This window comes from Dermacentor andersoni, chromosome 3 (genome assembly GCF_023375885.2).
Source record: "Dermacentor andersoni chromosome 3, qqDerAnde1_hic_scaffold, whole genome shotgun sequence".
NCBI lineage: Eukaryota > Metazoa > Arthropoda > Arachnida > Ixodida > Ixodidae > Dermacentor > Dermacentor andersoni.
Genome location: NC_092816.1, coordinates 222,562,189 through 222,580,684, shown reverse-complemented (window position 1 = coordinate 222,580,684; position 18,496 = coordinate 222,562,189). Strand labels below are relative to the sequence as shown.

General features: G+C 45.7%; 1 protein-coding gene across 4 annotated transcripts in view; it reads left to right on the top strand.

Annotated features, from left to right (window-relative positions):
• Nucleotides 1-5,636: 5,636 nt before the first annotated feature.
• The window catches only part of LOC126535791 (probable ATP-dependent DNA helicase HFM1), a 266,705-nt gene continuing 253,845 nt past the window's right edge, over nt 5,637-18,496 (top strand). For all 4 annotated transcript variants that reach the window (XM_072287418.1, XM_055073057.2, XM_072287419.1 and 1 more), the window contains exon 1: nt 5,637-5,997. In XM_072287418.1, coding sequence (XP_072143519.1) covers nt 5,676-5,997 — 322 coding nt within the window. In that variant the 5' untranslated portion in view covers nt 5,637-5,675. The remainder of the gene's footprint in view (nt 5,998-18,496) is intronic.

Below are 18,496 nucleotides of genomic sequence, written 5' to 3'. Positions count from 1 at the left end.
CGTCTAATTCAATATATAGTGTGTTTACCATTGTCTCGTATAACCCACTTTTTCGTAAGCGGTATGGGCTATATAGCACGTAAAAAAAAAGAACTAATAACGTGGAAAGTAAATAGGAGAATAAATAGTAAAAATACGGTCCCTTACGACGTACTGAATTTTCATTTGTGGTCACTGGCCTTATATATTAAATCCCACGCGTGTGCGACAGCAGCACAAACAAAGAAAACACGCACGATAACAAATATCTCGGGACAAAAAGAAACCAAGCCTCTTTCTATAAATGTAACACGTGCATTTGTTTGTGAACTTGAAGAATTGTAGTGTTCTCTCGGAGTTTAGACTATCGACACTGTGAGACAGACGGAGCTAAAAGGTCACCACAGGATCAGCGAACACAGGACAATAAACCGAAGTACGAAATAAGCAAAATTTATTCGCATGTTTGTGTGGCAGTCGGGATGTGACTTGAAATCGGTCTCCTGGCAACATGATTACGGCCTTAAAGTGACTGTAGTGTTACGCACTTCCGAACAATGTTCGACGACCGTCAGACGCGGTGCGCGCTGAAAACCAATGGCGTATAATTCCAGAGAGAACCATCGTTTAATGGTGCACTTGCCGCGATGGCATTGTTCGGCTACCGAGCAGTTCTCGCCCACGACCGCTGCGTTCCCATGGCAACGAAATGCCATTCTCTGGCGGCTGCGATGTCGGGCGAGCCGAGAGAGCGTCTTCGCGCAGTGTCAACTTTCGGAGACGCACCGAAGGCAGCAAGCGTTGCGACAGCGGCCTGTTCTTGTTTGCATGTGCGCGCGCGACACCATGCTCGCTAGTTATTTAATTAGTAGGCGAGTGCTTACAGCAGTTTACACGGCCGATAGAGCTACAAACATTGGCTCATGTCTATTGCATCGGTATCGCAACAAACGGCGCCTCTGCGTCTTCGTGGCGGTGCTGCACAGTTAAGGACGCAATCGCAACGAGACGGCCGGTCTGTGCCGCCTTGCGTCGCCTGCTTTCAGGCAGCGCGTCCAGAGCTGTCGCTTACTCGCTTCTGCACCGCGCGCAGTACGACGCCTGCGGCACGGCCGTCATCATGACCAAGTCGTCGCTCAAGGTAAGCGTCGTTCCGCTCGTCAGCGCATGCTTTGAACCGTAGTCCCGGGCAACTCGCTCGGACGGATTCTTCGTGGCCGCTATGCAGGCGCGCGGGCTCGGCAGAGTGGGGCGATCCAGTGGCGCGGCAGTGTCGTTTTCCTTCACAGCTTGACCATTGGTCACTCCGAAGGATATTACTGGGAGCACGCGGATTGGCTGAGTCAGCTGAAGCAGATGTGAGGGAAACTTATGGCTCGCCTGCTATTAACTCCGAGTTTTATGCCGCATTCTGTCACGCTTTTCTTTTCGTACAGTCACTGCTATCGGAGTTCCGCTGTCGTGCAAGCTGCGCTGCCAATATTCTATCGATCGCACATTTCAAAAATAACAGACTTTTCCAAAAAAAAAAGAAACACTGGCCGCACACATGCTACTTTTGACACGCGCACCTGCATTTGGGGCACATTCTGGTCCCCCCGAGGGCATCTGCGGATGATGCAATGGCGCATGTATTCAAAGGCGCCAGGCGCAAGCGTTGTCATTCTGATGAGACAATCGTCGACTCTACTTGTTGCTATCACCACTGCTGAATTTCATTTTTTGTTAGAAAGCTCATTCTATTAATAGGGTGGGGGGGGGGAGTCTTCGACGTGCACTTTACTAATCGAATGCCTCCCTGCCTGCTAACTTGCTTGGGCATTGTCACAACTACGCAACAATAAGTAAATAAATAAATAAATAAATAAATAAATAAATAAATAAATAAATAAATAAATCCGAAATTGATCGTTCTTCACTTTCAACAAGATAACTTATTGTTGCAAGGAATTATTTGACCGATTCTTTAGTGCTAGCACCTGCATTTGTTACCACGTCCATTAAAAGAACAAGTAAACGACTATCCAAAGCAAAACAATCACCGACACAGCCTAAAAAATATAAGTGTACGTGTGGACACAGCAAGACGACAATAAAAGCGTTGTCGCTCTGAAAACCGCGTTACTTGTCACTGGCTTGCAGGCTTAATGGAGCAATCGGTGACATAGTCCCGACGGTGTTGCCGTGTCCGCAGATTCCAAACGGAAGCAGTCAGGCCTTCGCAGCTGTAATACTTACGGTACCACAACGATGCGATGACATTCAGGCGCCCAGGGCAGGTGCGCCGCAGTGTTGACTCACGTGGCGCCGTCTTTGCGATGTGCAGTCGTCAATAGATGCACAAGGATCTACCGCACGCTATGAACGCTGCTCAAATGAACACGCACTGTCCCAGCAGAGTCCGAAGTTCACGCAGCGAACGGTCGATGGCGATAGGAACCAAAGGCAGGTCAAAAACACCTGCATGCATAAGGGAGCACTTGGTGACATAGCCACAAGGTTGTTGCCGTGTGCACTAGACTGAAGTAGAGAGAGAGGCCGAGAGAGGAAGCTTAATTTTAAGGAAGGCCGAGAGGCCGGTCTGTGCTAGATGCACTATAACCCGTTATTCTGCGCAGGAAGACGACATCTGTCTCTCAACGTTTCCTTCGGAAAAAAGGGCTTAATGTTTTCCTCAATGAAAATTTCACCACTGCTGACGGAATATAGACTCTGTGTGGACGCTAGAGGAAGGAAGCAGATAACCGCCTAAAGTGGCGCAAAAATGCGCCTTTCTTTGCTTATACAAACAACATCTTGTAACTCGGAACAACGTCAAGGACGCTAATTAAGGAAGAAAACAGAAGAAAGGGAGTGACCCAATTTTTATCAGTCATATCATAAGAAGCCAACAAACACTGACACCAAGGACAACATACGGGAAATTACATGTGCTTAATAAATTAAATAAAGAAACATTGAATTAATGGAAATGAAAGTGGATGAAAAAAAGAACAACTTGCCGGGGTGGGGAACGATCCCGCAATCTGAGCATTTCGCGTGCGATGCTACAGCGGAACCCTTTCCCCATCCACTCGGTTATTTACGTTTCCTAGAAGAACCCTGGGAGGATTAGCAATTGCCACAACTCACAGAACTTGGCGGCGGACGTGCAACATCCTTTCTGCCGCAGGACTCACCAGAACGCGATCTTTTTGGGTGAAGGCTACCGGTCAATAGGAGCACACATGCTGCCTGAAGGCATCAATGATGCGGCATTCGAAACCCACGTTATACAATACACGAGAAGAAAGGGAGTAAACGGAGGGGCCAAATTCTTGTTAGTCATATCATCAGAAGCCAACAAACACTGTCACCAAGGACAACATAGGCGAAATTACTTGTGCTTAATAAATTAAATAAAGAAATGATAAAACAATGGAAATGGAAGTGGATGAAAAGACAACTTGCCGCAGGTGGGAAACGATCCCAAAACCTTCGCATTTCGCGTGCCATGCTCTACGCAGCCGAAGCTCACGTGTCCGAAGTTCACGTAGCGAGCAGTTGACGGCGATTGGAGCCAAAGGCAGGCGAAAGACAACTGCCTGAATATGGGAGCATGGCAGCTCAATTGAATAAGGGACCGCACGAGTAAGCGTCCGCGCAATTGGTCACGTCCTCGTGACGCCTGCGGCAGAAAGGATGTTCCACATCCGCTGCCAAGGTCTGCCAGTTGTGGCGCTGGCTAACGCTCCCAGGGGTTTTTTACTAGGACACATTAATACCCAAGAAAGTGGATGGGGAAACGGCGCCGCGGTAGTTGAATTGTTAGAGCAACGCACCCGAAAAGCGAAGATTGTAGGATCGTCCCCCACTTGTGGCAGGTTGTTTTTTCATCCAGTTTCATTTGCATTTATTTATCGTTTCTTTATTTATTTTATTAAGCACAAGTTTTTTCCCTTACATTGTCCTTGGCGTCAGTGTTTGTTGGCTTCTTATGATATGACTAATTACGGAAGAAGGATTTGAGCCCGAAGTACCAGACAGCTTGACTATGGGTTAACGTACGTTAACTTCGCTCTCAAGGCGTTGGAGTATCTGTACCATACGAGTCTGATGCTCTTTTGTCTTCCCTTTAGCCTTTCGAATGCCCTTTCTTTGCAATGAAAGGAAACGATAGCTAGTGATGCGCTTCGGTGTATGTTTAAAATGAGGAATGCCCTGGCAGAGCAATCTTCATTATTTTATTTCATTTATTTGCAGGTGATGTTGGCCGGTTGGGCCGTTACAGGGGTGGGGTACAAATATGGCACAAAACCCATCATTGCTTACATAAAGCAGCACTGTATAGCTAATACATAGATTTACAATTCACAGCGTGCCATTAAACATAAATATAATACAAAAATCTTACCTAACAACCATCATTTGAAACATAAAGCAGCAATGCATAGCCGTAGAATGCATCACGATACTGCATACTACAACTTACATGATACATATTACAACACATACATCACAACATTATAAATAACAATACTATATTCTGCTACTTTCAATTAGGTGGCTACTCGGCGAAAATACTGCGATTGCAGCTGGGACGCAACTGTAACTATTTACTTGCAATCATCATGCAACACCATACCACTCTCGCTGAAAAGAAAAATGTACAATGAGGGTTTTCTACCTTTGCTAACATACGGGGTAGAAAGTTGGAGGCTAGCAATAAAGCTCGAGAACAGGGTAAGGACCGCGCATAGAGTGATAGAGTGAGAAATGTTAGGCGTAACACAAAGAGATGGAAAGAGAGCGGCATGCGGATCAGAGAGCAAGCGGGGATAGACGATAGCTTAAGATTTAAAAAAAATGGCGCTGGGATGTGATGCTTAGGACAGACAACCGGTGTATTATAACATTTACAGCATGGGCGCCAAGGGAAGGGAAGCGCAGGCGAGGACGGCATAATATTTGGTGGGGATTGAAATGAGGAAATTCGCAGGTTGAAATCAGCTAACGCAAGACAGGGATAATTGGAGATCGCTGGCAGAGGCTTTCGTACTGCAGGGGACGCGAAAAGTAGGTCTTTGACGACGGTCGCAACCAGCTCGACTACACTTAAATGAAGGTTCATGCACATTATAATTATTATAATTATACAGTAACAGCGTAATAGTATTGCAAAAGGTGACAACGTCTGTGCTCAGAGTGGCGGAGGCGCGAACACGGTTGTAGTTAGGGATAAATAGCACAGGATATAAATTGGAATCATAATACGGCGGTTGGTAATTCCAACACTGTAACAATGGTCAATGCGGCGCAAGTGCAGCATACTCGCGGACAAATTTCTGCGGTAACGAAGGGGTGGCAAAGCACGCGCATGGCAGAGTGCTCCCGAATAAAGCTTTCCACTTTCTCGCGCGCCTTCGTTTAATATGGGGAAGCCAAAACATAAGCATTTACAACACCAAAATATTAACCGTGCACCGCCGAGTGCTAAATTCGACCTATTTTTCTACTTTTCCTTCCGCGTTTGGGTAAATGCGAGACTGCCGCACGTTGAAGTTACGCCGATTCAGTAACTGTTCCGGAAAAGCGTTGTTGAACCTTCCCGGGCGGCGCAGTAGTGCGACACGTGCCCTTCTACGCCAGAGAAAGCTGTTCATGTCATTAATTTACCACATACACCGAACCGACTAGCGCATCAGCAAGTAGAACGAATGGCAAAAGTCAACCGCGTCTGCGTCAGGGGTTGTACGCGACAGATATTTCCTGCACACGACATCGAGCGGCACCGCGCTTACGGCAGTGCCTCGGCACAGAGGCAGGTGCACGCAGCAGCGGCGCTGTCGCAGGCCGCATACGAGGCGCCGCGCCAGGGCGCAGTGCTCGAGAGCAGCCTGCTGCGTGCGGGCCTGGCCGAGCACCTGAACGCCGAGCTCGTGCTGGGCTCGCTGCCGCGCCCGGACCTGAGCGGTTGCCTCGCCTGGGCCAGGGAGACGTTCCTCCACGTGCGCCTGCTCGAGAACCCCGAGCACTACGGTACGTCTCCGATCTCGCCCCGGGCCGATTGTGGAACCGCGGAAAACGGGCTCGGGGTTGGAGGTAGTTTCTCGCCAGGCGAGTTGGTGCAGACTTCTGAATAACTTACGCCTACAGCAAGGGACGGGACTCACGACGAAGTCTATTCTTTAAGAAACTTCCACAGAAAAAAACAAAAAACATACAGCGCGCGCAACGCCGCTTGGGACAGACTGAACCCGTTGTCAAGGTGAGACAGTTTCAGTGACATGATTTTTCTGCATATATAGTTCAGGCGGGAGGTTGTAATGATGACAGCTTGCGCGAGCACATGAAATTGATCCCGGTGGGCACAATTGGAAATTTGGCGCTGCAATGTAAAGAGTGCCGTTGCTTTCCCATGCTCCCTAATCTTAATTAGCTCTATCGGAGAAGGAACAACGTAGCACGAACTGTAAGGGCTGGGAACAAATTAACGAAAGGATTTGAAAAAAAAAACTATTTTCCCCGTTTTTTCCAACACAAAGAAAGTGGTACGAAACCATCAAAATTTCCAACGCAGTTATACTTGCTACTTGCTGCTTACAATTCTATAAGCGAGGATGACGATATGAAGGCGGCAGATGCAGCTTTCAAGTGCATTCATTAAATGCTTTCAGTTTTGTTTTGAAAACTTCATGCTTTGCAAACTAACAGTGCTAAACGGACAAGGACGTGGGCAACCAAGAACACGACACGGGCACTGACTCACAACCGAAGTCGTCGTTAAATGCTATATTCATCGAAATAAACTTCAATTGCGACTCAGCGCCCGTGTCGCGTTCTTCTTCGCAGAAGTCTCCGTCCGATTAGCACTTTCGAAAAAATGAATTACCACCACCTCAGCCAAGTTTCCCTTCTACTACTGTTTTGAAAACGCAGCGTAGCTTCCATACGTATAGCGGAATGTAGGACCGTCCAGCACTGGCGCCTGGGACTCCGCGAATCACGTGGAACCGCCAGCCCGGTGGCGAGGCCTTTGCACTAATCAGCCGCTGACATCTGCAGCTTCTAGGCTGCGACAGATGACCTTCGCCATTTGCCACTCGCGAGCGAAACTGGTCTTTGTTTGGAGATGCTCATCAACCAGCTTCCGAACAGACTCACACGTGTTCGGAAAGTCGTCTGCGCACAATCAAATTTGAACGTGGAAGACCGATTTGAATTGCAAGCGTGTCCAGAGAGAGTGACTTAGGCACTGAGGGACGTTTATGTCACTTACCTGATTAGCAGTCTTTCGTAGAAGATAACAAGACGTTCATTGCAGTGCGTTCGCGTTCTCTGCGTAATTATGCCGTGTATCTAAAAATTATTTTATTTCATGGCTGCAATAAGAAATCTCAGCTATATTTCCGGGAGTTTCAATTTGCCTCGAAATTTTTAAGCTATCATAGAATAAAAATGTGGGGAAACAAGTTCTTCTTCTGCCGCTCAAAATTTTCGGAAATGTTGCATCCCTAGGCATGAGACTGTAGAAGCATATCACATTGGAAGATGTGTGAGCGCGAACCTCATCGTTGATTTTAACAGAATAATGTAATTATCTTGACAACCCTTCAGCATGATACCATTTTCGCTCTTTTCTGCCCCAAGCGGTGTTGCGCATGAATAGTTTTCTTTCTGCGGAAGTTTCTATAAAGATCAGACGCAATCGTAAGTCAAGCGCTCGTCCCGTCCACTTCTTGCCTTGTGCACGCGTCGTATACGCTGGTCTGCTGTTTCTTCAGAAACGGAAGATGCGTTGCTATTTATTTAGTTCTGGGAGGGCCTGAATGTATCTCTCAAGTGGCGCTTATATACAGAGCCCGACCTTTAAGGTCCATTCTAGAAGGGACAGCTTGAAGCACGTTCCTATCAAGCTCTTGTTATTATATTGCCTAATGTCCTACCTATGCTAAAAAGAAGAAAAATAGAAAAGCAAAAGTACCCACGGTGAATTCTCTTAACCAAACTTTCTAAACCACTTCAATGAACTTTTTTTGCATGCGTCCGTTCTTTGTAGTTTCCCTACTTTTCTTCCACTAATCCCCTACTGCGGACGTGTTTACTTTCCCCCCGCTCTCACTGAACCCAAGGGCTTCAAGGAGGCCAGTGGTTCTTAATTAGACCGCTGGGCATATATCTCCACATTCTAGTAAAACACGCTCCATCGTTTCCATAGCTTTACCGCAGCAAGTACATGCTTCTTCTTCCTTTTTATATCTCGCTTTATAGGTGCGTATTCTCAGGCATCCCGATCTCGCTTCGAAAAGTTATGAGCTTCCGTTTGAGTTATCATAAGTTGTTTCTTTCCTAGTTTTGTTTTTTTCCTCTTAAGTAGTCACTCATGGCAGATTTCTTTTCCATTGTCGCCACCCATGAGACTGTCTCATCTCTATGGCCTCTCTTCACGATCCTTGTTCCCGTGTTGCCCACCATACAGGTCGCATACTTGCTGGTAAGCTTCCTCGTTCTTTTCCTCTACTGTGACTCAATATTTTTCCTGTATAAATACCTGAACACTCTCCCAGCCCATTTACTTTCTTCCTTATTCCTCAGGCCTTCTTCATAATCAATTTTACTGCGAGCTTCGCTCACTTCAAAACTAGTCCAGCCCATATCACCCTGCACAGCTTCATTTGCAGTCTTCCCGTGAGCGCCCAATGAGAGGCGTCCCACTGACCTTTGGTTCCCATCGAGTCCCGATTGTACCCCTGATTTAAGGCAAACAACCGCATTTCCAAAAGTAAGTCCTGGAACCATTACATCTTTGCATTTACCCTGGAGCACCGCGTACCAATTGTATCCCAATAGTGCTCTGTGTTTCATTATAGCCGCATTTCTCTTCCTCTTTGCTGTTATTGTTTTTCTTGCGTTTGCAGATATCTATCGACTTCGTTTATTCACATGCCAAGGTATTAATATTCTTTCACCCGACGTATTTCCTGGCCATGAATAGACATTGTTTGTCCACTGTTTTCATCGGATACCATAACACATTATGTTTTGACGCTAAACTTCAGACCTAAATTATCGCTTTCCTCTCCACAGATGTTAACCAGACGTTGCATATCACTTCGCTTGTTAGCAAGCAACACAATGTCGTCCGCATAAAACAAACCTGGAAGCTGCTGCTCTGCTACTGTACCCACCTGTTTGTATGAGAGATTAAACCCGATACTACTTTCCTGTAGCACCCTTTCCATCCTCACTATGCACATCATGAGCGACAGTGGGGATAATTAGGGCACCCCTGCCTCAGTTCCTTGTTGATATATGCTACCTTCCCGCTCCTCATCCTTGCCCAGTCAAAGCAAACGGTATTTTCTAGATAAATCTCTCTAAAAAGCTGTATACAAACATCGCCCGAGCCTTTCCCTTCCAGAATATCCCACAAAATGTTGCTGTCCACGTTGTCATACGCTCCGGTAGTGTCTAAAAAGGTCACATGTAATGGTCTCCTTTCTACACTGGATATTTCAATAGAATGAGTAAGGAACAATAAGTTATTATCCAGACGCCTACCTATTCTGAAGCTACTCTGAAGTTCTCCCAAAATGCCATTATTGTCTGCCCATGCTTGCAGCTGTAATTGCCTGCATAGCTAACCTGTATGTTACCGATGTAATGGTCAACGGTCTGTATGAGTGAATTATATCTTTCTCTCCCTAACCTTTATAAATTAAATTCATTCCACTTCTATTCATTCTATTCAAGCTCGGGCTCTCAGGATTTGTCTTGGTTTGCCAAAATGCACATCGACAGTGGCGACTATTGCAATCGCTCCGGACCAACCCATACAAACACACATTGCGGTGGAAGTGTTGAGAGTGCACATTAGGCACTTTGCCCCCGCCCGTTTCCATCATCTGGCAACACTACCTTCAGAAAGGCCACAGGCGTCATTTTGTACTACGATTTCGGATTATTACACCCGCCTTCCATCAGCATACCTTGCTGGTGAAGCAGCGCACTGACACTGGCAGAGTGAAGACACACAAGAAAAGACTACCCTCGCTGCTTTACTTTGCACTTTACACTTTACTGAACCTTCCATCAGGCTTCAACCCCGCAACTAAGCCATCAATTCATCCATGGTGTTTGGTTCGACCTGCAGTGCACCTCACCGTACTAGGAATCAGGAAAAAATCTGAGCTGTCTTCACCTGCTCTTAAACAACTAACTCTGCTCCTTTTGCACGAGAGGTACGCCGACCACGTGCATATTTATACTGATGGATCGGCAACTCTCCAGTGTTTCTCTGGAGCCGTGGTTTTGACAGCGAAAGCCACCACCATCAGTTTCAAGAAGTGTCACCCAACGACACCAATGGCTGCGGAACTTGCAGCTCTTCGCGCTGCACTTCGTCTCGTCAGCCAAGAACCTTGAAGATGGTCAGTATTCAGTGACTCGAAGGCAGCACTGTAGTCTTTGCTATCAGCCCTGCGGCGTGGACCACACGAACAACTGGTATTCGAGCTTAAAGAACTAATCCATACCTTGACCGCGAAAGGACACCACGTGACATTTCAGTGACTTTCAAGTCACTGCTTCGTCATAGGGAACGAACACACCGATAACGCTGCTCGGTTGGCTCTCCAAGGCGATAAAGAGGAGCCGATACCGTTATCAAGGACAGATGCCGCTAGAAAACTTCGAATGCTCACCCGTGATGTCATGTTCTCCTTGTGGAACACAGGAAGTTTTCAAAACAACCGGCTGCACAAGCTAGACTCTCATTAGTAAGATCTTGATGAGGGCTAGTTGGATCATACTTAGAACTGAGGTTAAACAGCGCGAAAATGTCAAGGACACAAGAAAACAAATACCACAAGCAAGCCCTTGTCTGTGGTTTTTGTTTCGTTGTGTCCTTGTCTTCTTCGCACTGTTTAACCTCAGTTCCAGACTCCCGTCTACGCCTCTGCATTCCAGCGGGACTCCATCGTCGCAAAACTATCGTGCTTTGTCGAATATGGCTCGGGGTGGCCTTCACTAAGTCTTTTGCATACCGAATCGGATGGGCCGACGACGCCTCGTGTGATGACTGTGGTAGCGAGGAGACTCTTCAACACCTTCTCTGTGACTGTCCTCGCTACAATTTACAGAGACGATCGCTCGATCGCAATCGCGATAGCGCGTTTTGACCAAAGACCTCTAACAGAGAAACTTATTTTAGAATGACGACATCACGAGCCATCGCAGCGGAGGACGGTGAGGGCACTGTTGCAGTTTTAAAGGGCAACACAATTGCGTAAGCGGCTGTAGCCTGAACCGATGTTTATAGTGCTGCAAGTGCTACTGTGCTGTACGTTGGCGGTTAGCCGCGACAGTGACCGACTGTGCTTGTATGTCTATGTTGCTTTCTTTTTTTATATCTACTATGCTATCACTTTACCTCCCCTGCCCTCTCTCCCCAGAGAAGGGTAGCAAATCGGATTTTCCAATCTGGTTAACCTCCGTGCGTTTCCCCTTTCTTCTGTCTCTCTCTCTTCATTCTACTTTGTCGCCAATTTCTCTTCGGAATTTCTCTTCGGCTTTCTTTTAGTTGAAACATGTCAGCACCAGCTCCTTTTCCATCTGGGTATCTTTCATGCTCTTCTTTAGAGCGCAGCTCTTTGGCCATCATCGTCGGCCTCGCCGTAACCAAGGTAATCATCCGCGCGCTGCTCTAGCTGTGCGTGCTCCTGCTTCCATCTTTCACGCGTGGCGCGAGTCTTGCTCTCCCATTGTCGTCCAAAGCTGGATCACGTGTTCTCGCGTATCCTCTTGCACCCTTCCTGCGCGCAGCGCCAACACCTCGTAGACAAGAAGGGCTGAGTGCTCGGCGAGTCACATCACGGAGAAGAGGCCGGCGGCACGTTCGGGGATACGGGTAGAATGAAGGGAGCAGCAGTATGCTTTTATTGACCACTCCACTCTTTTTCTTCAGTCGAAACTGCGGATTGAGCGGCAGACACCTTACAAAGCATTCATTTAGAGGCACAGTTACAAAACAGTTTGTAGAGTTTGTGCAGGTATTGATGCCAGCAGTTTTTTATAGCATCGCGCTTTGTCATCTTTGTAACGTACGCTTTGTGTGCATTATAATTATTATTATTCATTATAGCCCATACTTCATACCTACTACTTCAAATAAATTGAATCCATAAAACCTTTCTTTCTGTATTTTTGTACCTATGGTTTTTATGCCACGGCAATGATGAATATAGCACACTCTATTAGCTTCACAATTACGTACGAACAAGTTTATTGGGCACACATGTACTTCATCATCATCAGCAGCAGCAGCCTGGTTACGCCCACTGCAGGGCAAAGGCCTCTTCCATGCTTCTCCAACTACCCCGGTCATGTTATAATTGTGGCCATGTTGTCCCTGCAAACTTCTTGATCTCATCTGCCCACCTAACTTTCTGCCGCCCTCTGCTACGCTTCCCTTCCCTTGGAATTCATTCCGTAACTCTTAACGACCATCGGTTATCTTTCCTCCTCATTAATCCTGCCGATGCCCATTTCTTTTTCTTGATTTCAACTAAGATATCATTTCTAAATAAATATTTTTCTTTTTTTTTTACATTTTTCCTTTTTTTTTTGTTTGTGTGCGTACGGCAGCTGGTTGAACATTTGAATACATGTCTTACAGTCTGTATATCGTATCTTGTATTGTATCCGTAGGACACTGTAGTGCATGTGCATATTTCTTCTGTATCTGGCTGTCTTGTATGACCGTATATGTACATCCCTCCCTGTTATGACCCTCAACTGAGGGTTGACAGTATTTCTAAATAAAATAAATAAACTCGCGTTTGTTCTCTCACCCAATCTGTTCTATTCTTATCCCTTACCGTTACACCTATCATTCTTCTTTCCATAGCTCGTTGCGTCGTCCTCAATTTAGGTAGAGCCCATTTCGTAAGCCTCCAGGTTTCTGCCCCGTGCGTGAGTACTGGTAAGACACAGCTGTTATAAATTTTTCTCTTGAGGGATAATGACAACCTGCTGTTCATGATCTGAGAATGCCTGCCAAAGGCACCCCAGCCCATTCTTATTCTTCTGATTATTTCAGTCTCATGATCCGGATCCGCAGTCACTACCTGTCCTAAGTAGATGTATTTCCTTACCACTTCCAGTGCCTCACTACCTATCGTAAACTGCTGTTCTCTTCCGAGACTGGTGAACATTACTTTAGTTTTCGGCAGATTAATTTTTAGACCCACCGTTCGGCTTTGCCTCTCGAGGTCAGTGAGCATGCATTGCAGTTGGTCCCCTGAGTTACTAAGCAAGGCAATATCATCAGCGAATCGCAAATTACTAAGGTATTCTCCATGAACTCTTATCCCCAGTTCTTCCCAATCTAGGTATCTGAATACCTACTGTAAACACGCTGTGAATAGCATTGGAGAGATCGTATCTCCCTGCGTGACGCCTTTCGTTATTGAGATTTTGTTGCTTTTTTTATGGAGGACTGCGGTGGCTGTGGAGCCGCTATATACATCTTTCAGTATTTTTACATACGGCTCGTCTACACCCTGATTCCCCAATGCATCCATGACTGCTGAGGTTTCAACTGAATGAAACGCTTTCTCGTAATCAATGAAAGCTATATATAAAGGTTGGTTATATTCCGCACATTTTTCTATCACCTGATTGATAGTGTGAATATGGTCTATTGTTGAGTAGCCTTTACGGAATCCTGCCTGGTCCTTTGGTTGACGGAAGTCTAAGGTGTTCCTGATTCTATTTGCAATTACCTTAGCAAATACTTTGTAGGCAACGGACAGTAAGCTGATCGGTCTATAATTTTTCAAGTCCTTGGCGTCCCCTTTCTTATGGATTAGGATTATGTTAGCGTTTTCCCAAGATTCCGGTACGCTCGAAGTCATGAGGCATTGCGTATGCAGGGAGGCCAGTTTCTCTAGAACAATCTGCCCACCATCCTTCAAGAAGTCTGCTGTTACCTTATCCTCCCCAGCTGCCTTCCCCCTTTGCATAGCTCCCAAGGCTTTCTTTACTTCTTCCGGCGTTGCCTGTGGGATTTCGAATTCCTCTAGACTATTATCTCTTCCATTATCGTCGTGGGTACCGCTGGTACTGTATAAATCTCTATAGAACTCCTCAGCCACTTGAACTATCTCATCCACATTAGTAATGATATTGCTGGCTTTGTCCCTTACCGCATACATCTGATTCTTTCCAATTCCTAGTTTCTTCTTCACTGCTTTTAGGCTTCCTCCGTTCCTGAGAGCATGTTCAATTCTATTCATATTATACTTATGTCAGCTGTCTTACGCTTGTTGATTAACTTCGAAAGTTCTGCCAGTTTTATTCTAGCTGTAGGGTTAGAGGCTTTCATACATTGGCGTTTCTTGATCAGATCTTTCGTCTCCTGTGATAGCTTACTGGTATCCTGTCTAACGGAGTTACCACCGACTTCTATTGCACACTCCTTAATGGTGCCTGCAAGATTGTCGTTCATTGCTTCAACACTAAGGTCCTCTTCCTGAGTTAACGCCGAATACCTGTTCTGTAGCTTGATCTGGAATTCCTCTATTTTCCCTTTTACCGCTAACTCATTGATCGGCTTCTTATGTACCAGTTTCTTCCGTTCCCTCCTCAGGTCTAGGCTAATTCGAGTTCTTACCATCCTATGGTCACTGCAGCGCACCTTGCTGAGCACGTCTACATCTTGTATGATGCCAGGGTTAGCGCAGAGTTTGAAGTTTATTTCATTGCTAGTCTCGCCGTTCGGGCTCCTCCACGTCCACTTTCGGCTATCCCGCTTGCGCAAGAAGGTATTCATTATCCGCATATTATTCTGTTCCGCAAACTCTACTAATAACTCTCCCCTGCTATTCCTAGTACCTATGCCATATTCCCCCACTGCCTTATCTCCAGCCTGCTTGTTGCCTACTTTGGCATTGAAGTCGCCCATCAGTATAGTGTATTTTGTTTTGGCTTTACCTATCGCCGATTCCACGTGTTCATAGAAGCTTCCGACTTCCTGGTCATCATGACTGGATGTAGGGGCGTAGACCTGTACAACCTTCATTTTGTACCTCTTATTAAGTTTCACAACAAGACCTGCCACCCTCTCGTTAATGCTATAGAATCCCTGTATGTTACCAGCTATATTCTTATTAATCAGGAATCTGACTCCTAATTCTCGTCTCTCCGCTAAGCCCCGGTAGCACAGGACGTGCCCGCTTTTTAGCACTGTATATGCTTCTTTTGGCCTCCTAACTTCACTAAGCCCTATTATATCCCATTTACTGCCCTCTAATTCCTCCAATAGGACTGCTAGACTCGCCTCACTAGACTACGTTCTAGCGTTAAACGTTGCCAGGTTCATATTCCGATGGCGGCCTGTCCGACGCCAGGGATTTTTAGCACATGTACTTATTCCAATCTAAATTATGCTTAAAGAAATAATTTCGCTTTCGACGCACTAATTACCGCAGTCCACTAAATTACAGCTCAAATAAGTATAGAAACGGGATATAAAACATTCGTACAGATATTTACAAGGAAACAGCTGCCTTATTGCGCAGAGTTCCAGCTTTTCTCTTCCTTGCCTTAGCATTGGCATCCAATATTTTGTCATTCATCTTGCAGCAGTGGTTCTTCAATAAAATATTCGTGCTACACCACAAAAGGTGCCTTAACACAAATTCACATTTGTGTCCATCCTCGCAGGCGTCGAACTCTGAGGAATCATCACTGACGAGCAGGTCAAGCGTGAGGTCAATGACTAAACGACGTTGGTTTGGCAGATTAATAAATTCCTCTTTCGCTGATAGTTGCTTCACAACCACGTAGTTGTGTGCGACAACGTTGACGCCAAATATAGCTGGATAGACAAGTCCTCCCCTGTCAAGTTGTTTCACGAGGTCGTATCGTCCATCCGTGTCTGAGACCGATGTCAACCTTTTCTCTGTCAGTGCGTCCCTGCATCTTGAACGGGTGAACTTTTTCAATGAAGCGTACACGGCATACTGCACATCACTGAAGATGACGCTCCGTGAATCAAATATTCAATTACAGTAAAAGCCGACCTTGGCATGACAGTTTACTCCGCAAGGACGCCGATGACGAAAGGCTCCCGTTCCAACTGTAGCAAATGGCAAGAAAACGGTGACGGCGCTACTCGAGAGCATTGAGAATAGCAGAGCCTACTTCTCTCAAAGTCCTGAATCCTCTAATGAAGACATATGCAAGCAGATTCTTCTGCTGCTTGAAAAGTTATCTTTCTCGCCCACAGATGGCAGTTCCAATGTCATACAGTTTCTTAGCGAGCAGCTAAAGCTACTTTCAGTGATGAAAGTTCGGAGGCGTTACTCAGCCCACTTCATGAAATTTCGCTGTCCACTTAAAACGACAGAAAGCTGAGCTAGTTGGTAAGGATTCATTATGCAAAAACGAAGTGAGGCGTGCAGACCGGACACAAGAGTAGAGAAGTGGACAACACGAACGCCGACTATTAACTGAAGGGAGCACTGAGGCGAAAAACGAAAGAAGACACGAAACTCATCTGAGCAAGCTCAGGAATGGTAGCACCACGTGTCAGTCGGGTACACGTGCCGGTCTACGTGAGAGATAACTGTTAAGGCACTTAATCTCTTGCTTATGTAAAGTAATTGAAGGCTGACTCACGCACGCACTTCCACCATTATAGATATGCCATGCCTCTACCATAAGACGCGTATGTTCATTCTGATGCCTGTACAATATCGCGCATTCATCTAACTCTGGCGCGCAGTTACAATCTCGGCAATGTAGCGAAAGATTAGAAGGCGATCCACCGCTTAACGACCTTTTATGTTCCATTAGCCTCTGATTGATGCACCGTCCCGTTTGCCCTACGTAGAATTGGCCACAGCTAAGGGGAATATTATAAACCGCACCCATACGACAGTTAGAAAAACTGTTGTTCTTATTGTGCTTCACTTGACAAATATCTGTTCGCTTTTCGCCTTTTACCTGCTCCTTCTTTCTCTGTACGGCAGCGCATATCTTACCTAGCTTATTGGGAGCAGTGAAAGCAACATTAACATCATATCTAATTGCAACTTTTTTAAGCCTGTGCGACACTGAATGAATATACGGAATAGCCCCTACTCTTTTTTTTTTGCTATTACTGCTTTGTGTAATCACGTCCGTCCCTCTCGAAACCGACTTGCTTGCGTAAGAACACAGGCTGTCGAGCAAGAATAGCAATCCTGAACGAGACTAGGAATTAAATATGGGAATGAGAAAGCTTGCATTCAAGAAAGAAGCCACTATACCTTGCAAGCACCGAAAGCTAAAGCCAAAAACATTAAGAAAAATTTAATGCTACATAGCACACGGTGCAAAGGTTAATGCGAGACACACGCCAATGCCGCATCAGCTATTTCAGGAGAGGAATTGCAGATGGCATCGTACACTAGAAAATACTGCTACAGATATGTTATGCTACTACACAGGGACTGGTATTAAGTATGAGCAAAGAATCGGGTGACCATGAATGTTTGGATAAGGAAGAGGATTGATCTCTAACAAGAATGTGGAATGAAAAAGCTTGCATTCATTGAAAAAAAATTACACTTGGCACAAATTGTATTTGACAAGGCCAGGAAGCTCTTTAAGGAAGGGTAAGCTGACGGAACTCTTTTGGCCAGCGTCGCCTGTGCTGTTCGGAGGTTGCATGTACATCTGAAGACAAATAATTTTTGTTGTTGAGGTACTCGGACTACTCGGCCAATATCCGTGCCGGTGGAAGGTTGGCAGAGGCTCTATTCACTCTTGACAGAGTCTTCCGTAGACTTTATATCTCATCCAAATACTTCTGGAACGACTTCTCTGTTTGTGGTATAAAGCCTTGCCAATTCGGCTCCAGCTCTTGCTCTTAGTGTAGATGGGGGATCCTGTGATGACCAAGATGTGCTTGGCACAGACTCTGTTGGGGCAGAACAGTCACACATGAGATACAGCAGAGATTCTCCAAACTCATGTAGTGTTTTCTTTTATGTTCGAACCAATTATGCTTAACTGTAAATACAAACAAACGTTGAAATCATCTGCCACAAACAAATGACATGTATCTCAAGACTAGCAAGTCAATACAGTATAAATCAAAGAAATTTATTTCTGAGCCAGGTGTTGTTTACCTTGTAGTAGCAGCCAAAGTCCACACAATGACCTTGTTGTAGCAGGCAGCAGCTTCTAGTGCGTGGAGTGTGTTGCTTTATACTGGCGCCGTCCTCACTACTGCATGTCTGGAACAGAAATTTTGGCTGCATCAGAAATTGAATAAGCACAATTTTGCAATATGAAATGTGAAAAGGTGTGACATATACATTGTAATGATTTCTGACTACAGAACACATGCAAATGTACACTGTTCTAGGGTGCTTAGCAGCATGGTAAATATATATTGCTACTCTCCATAAAATTCATGTCTGCCTAACTACAATGCATGCCAGCAGCTTACGCATTATTAAGATCACAAATGAGAACATTTGTGTGC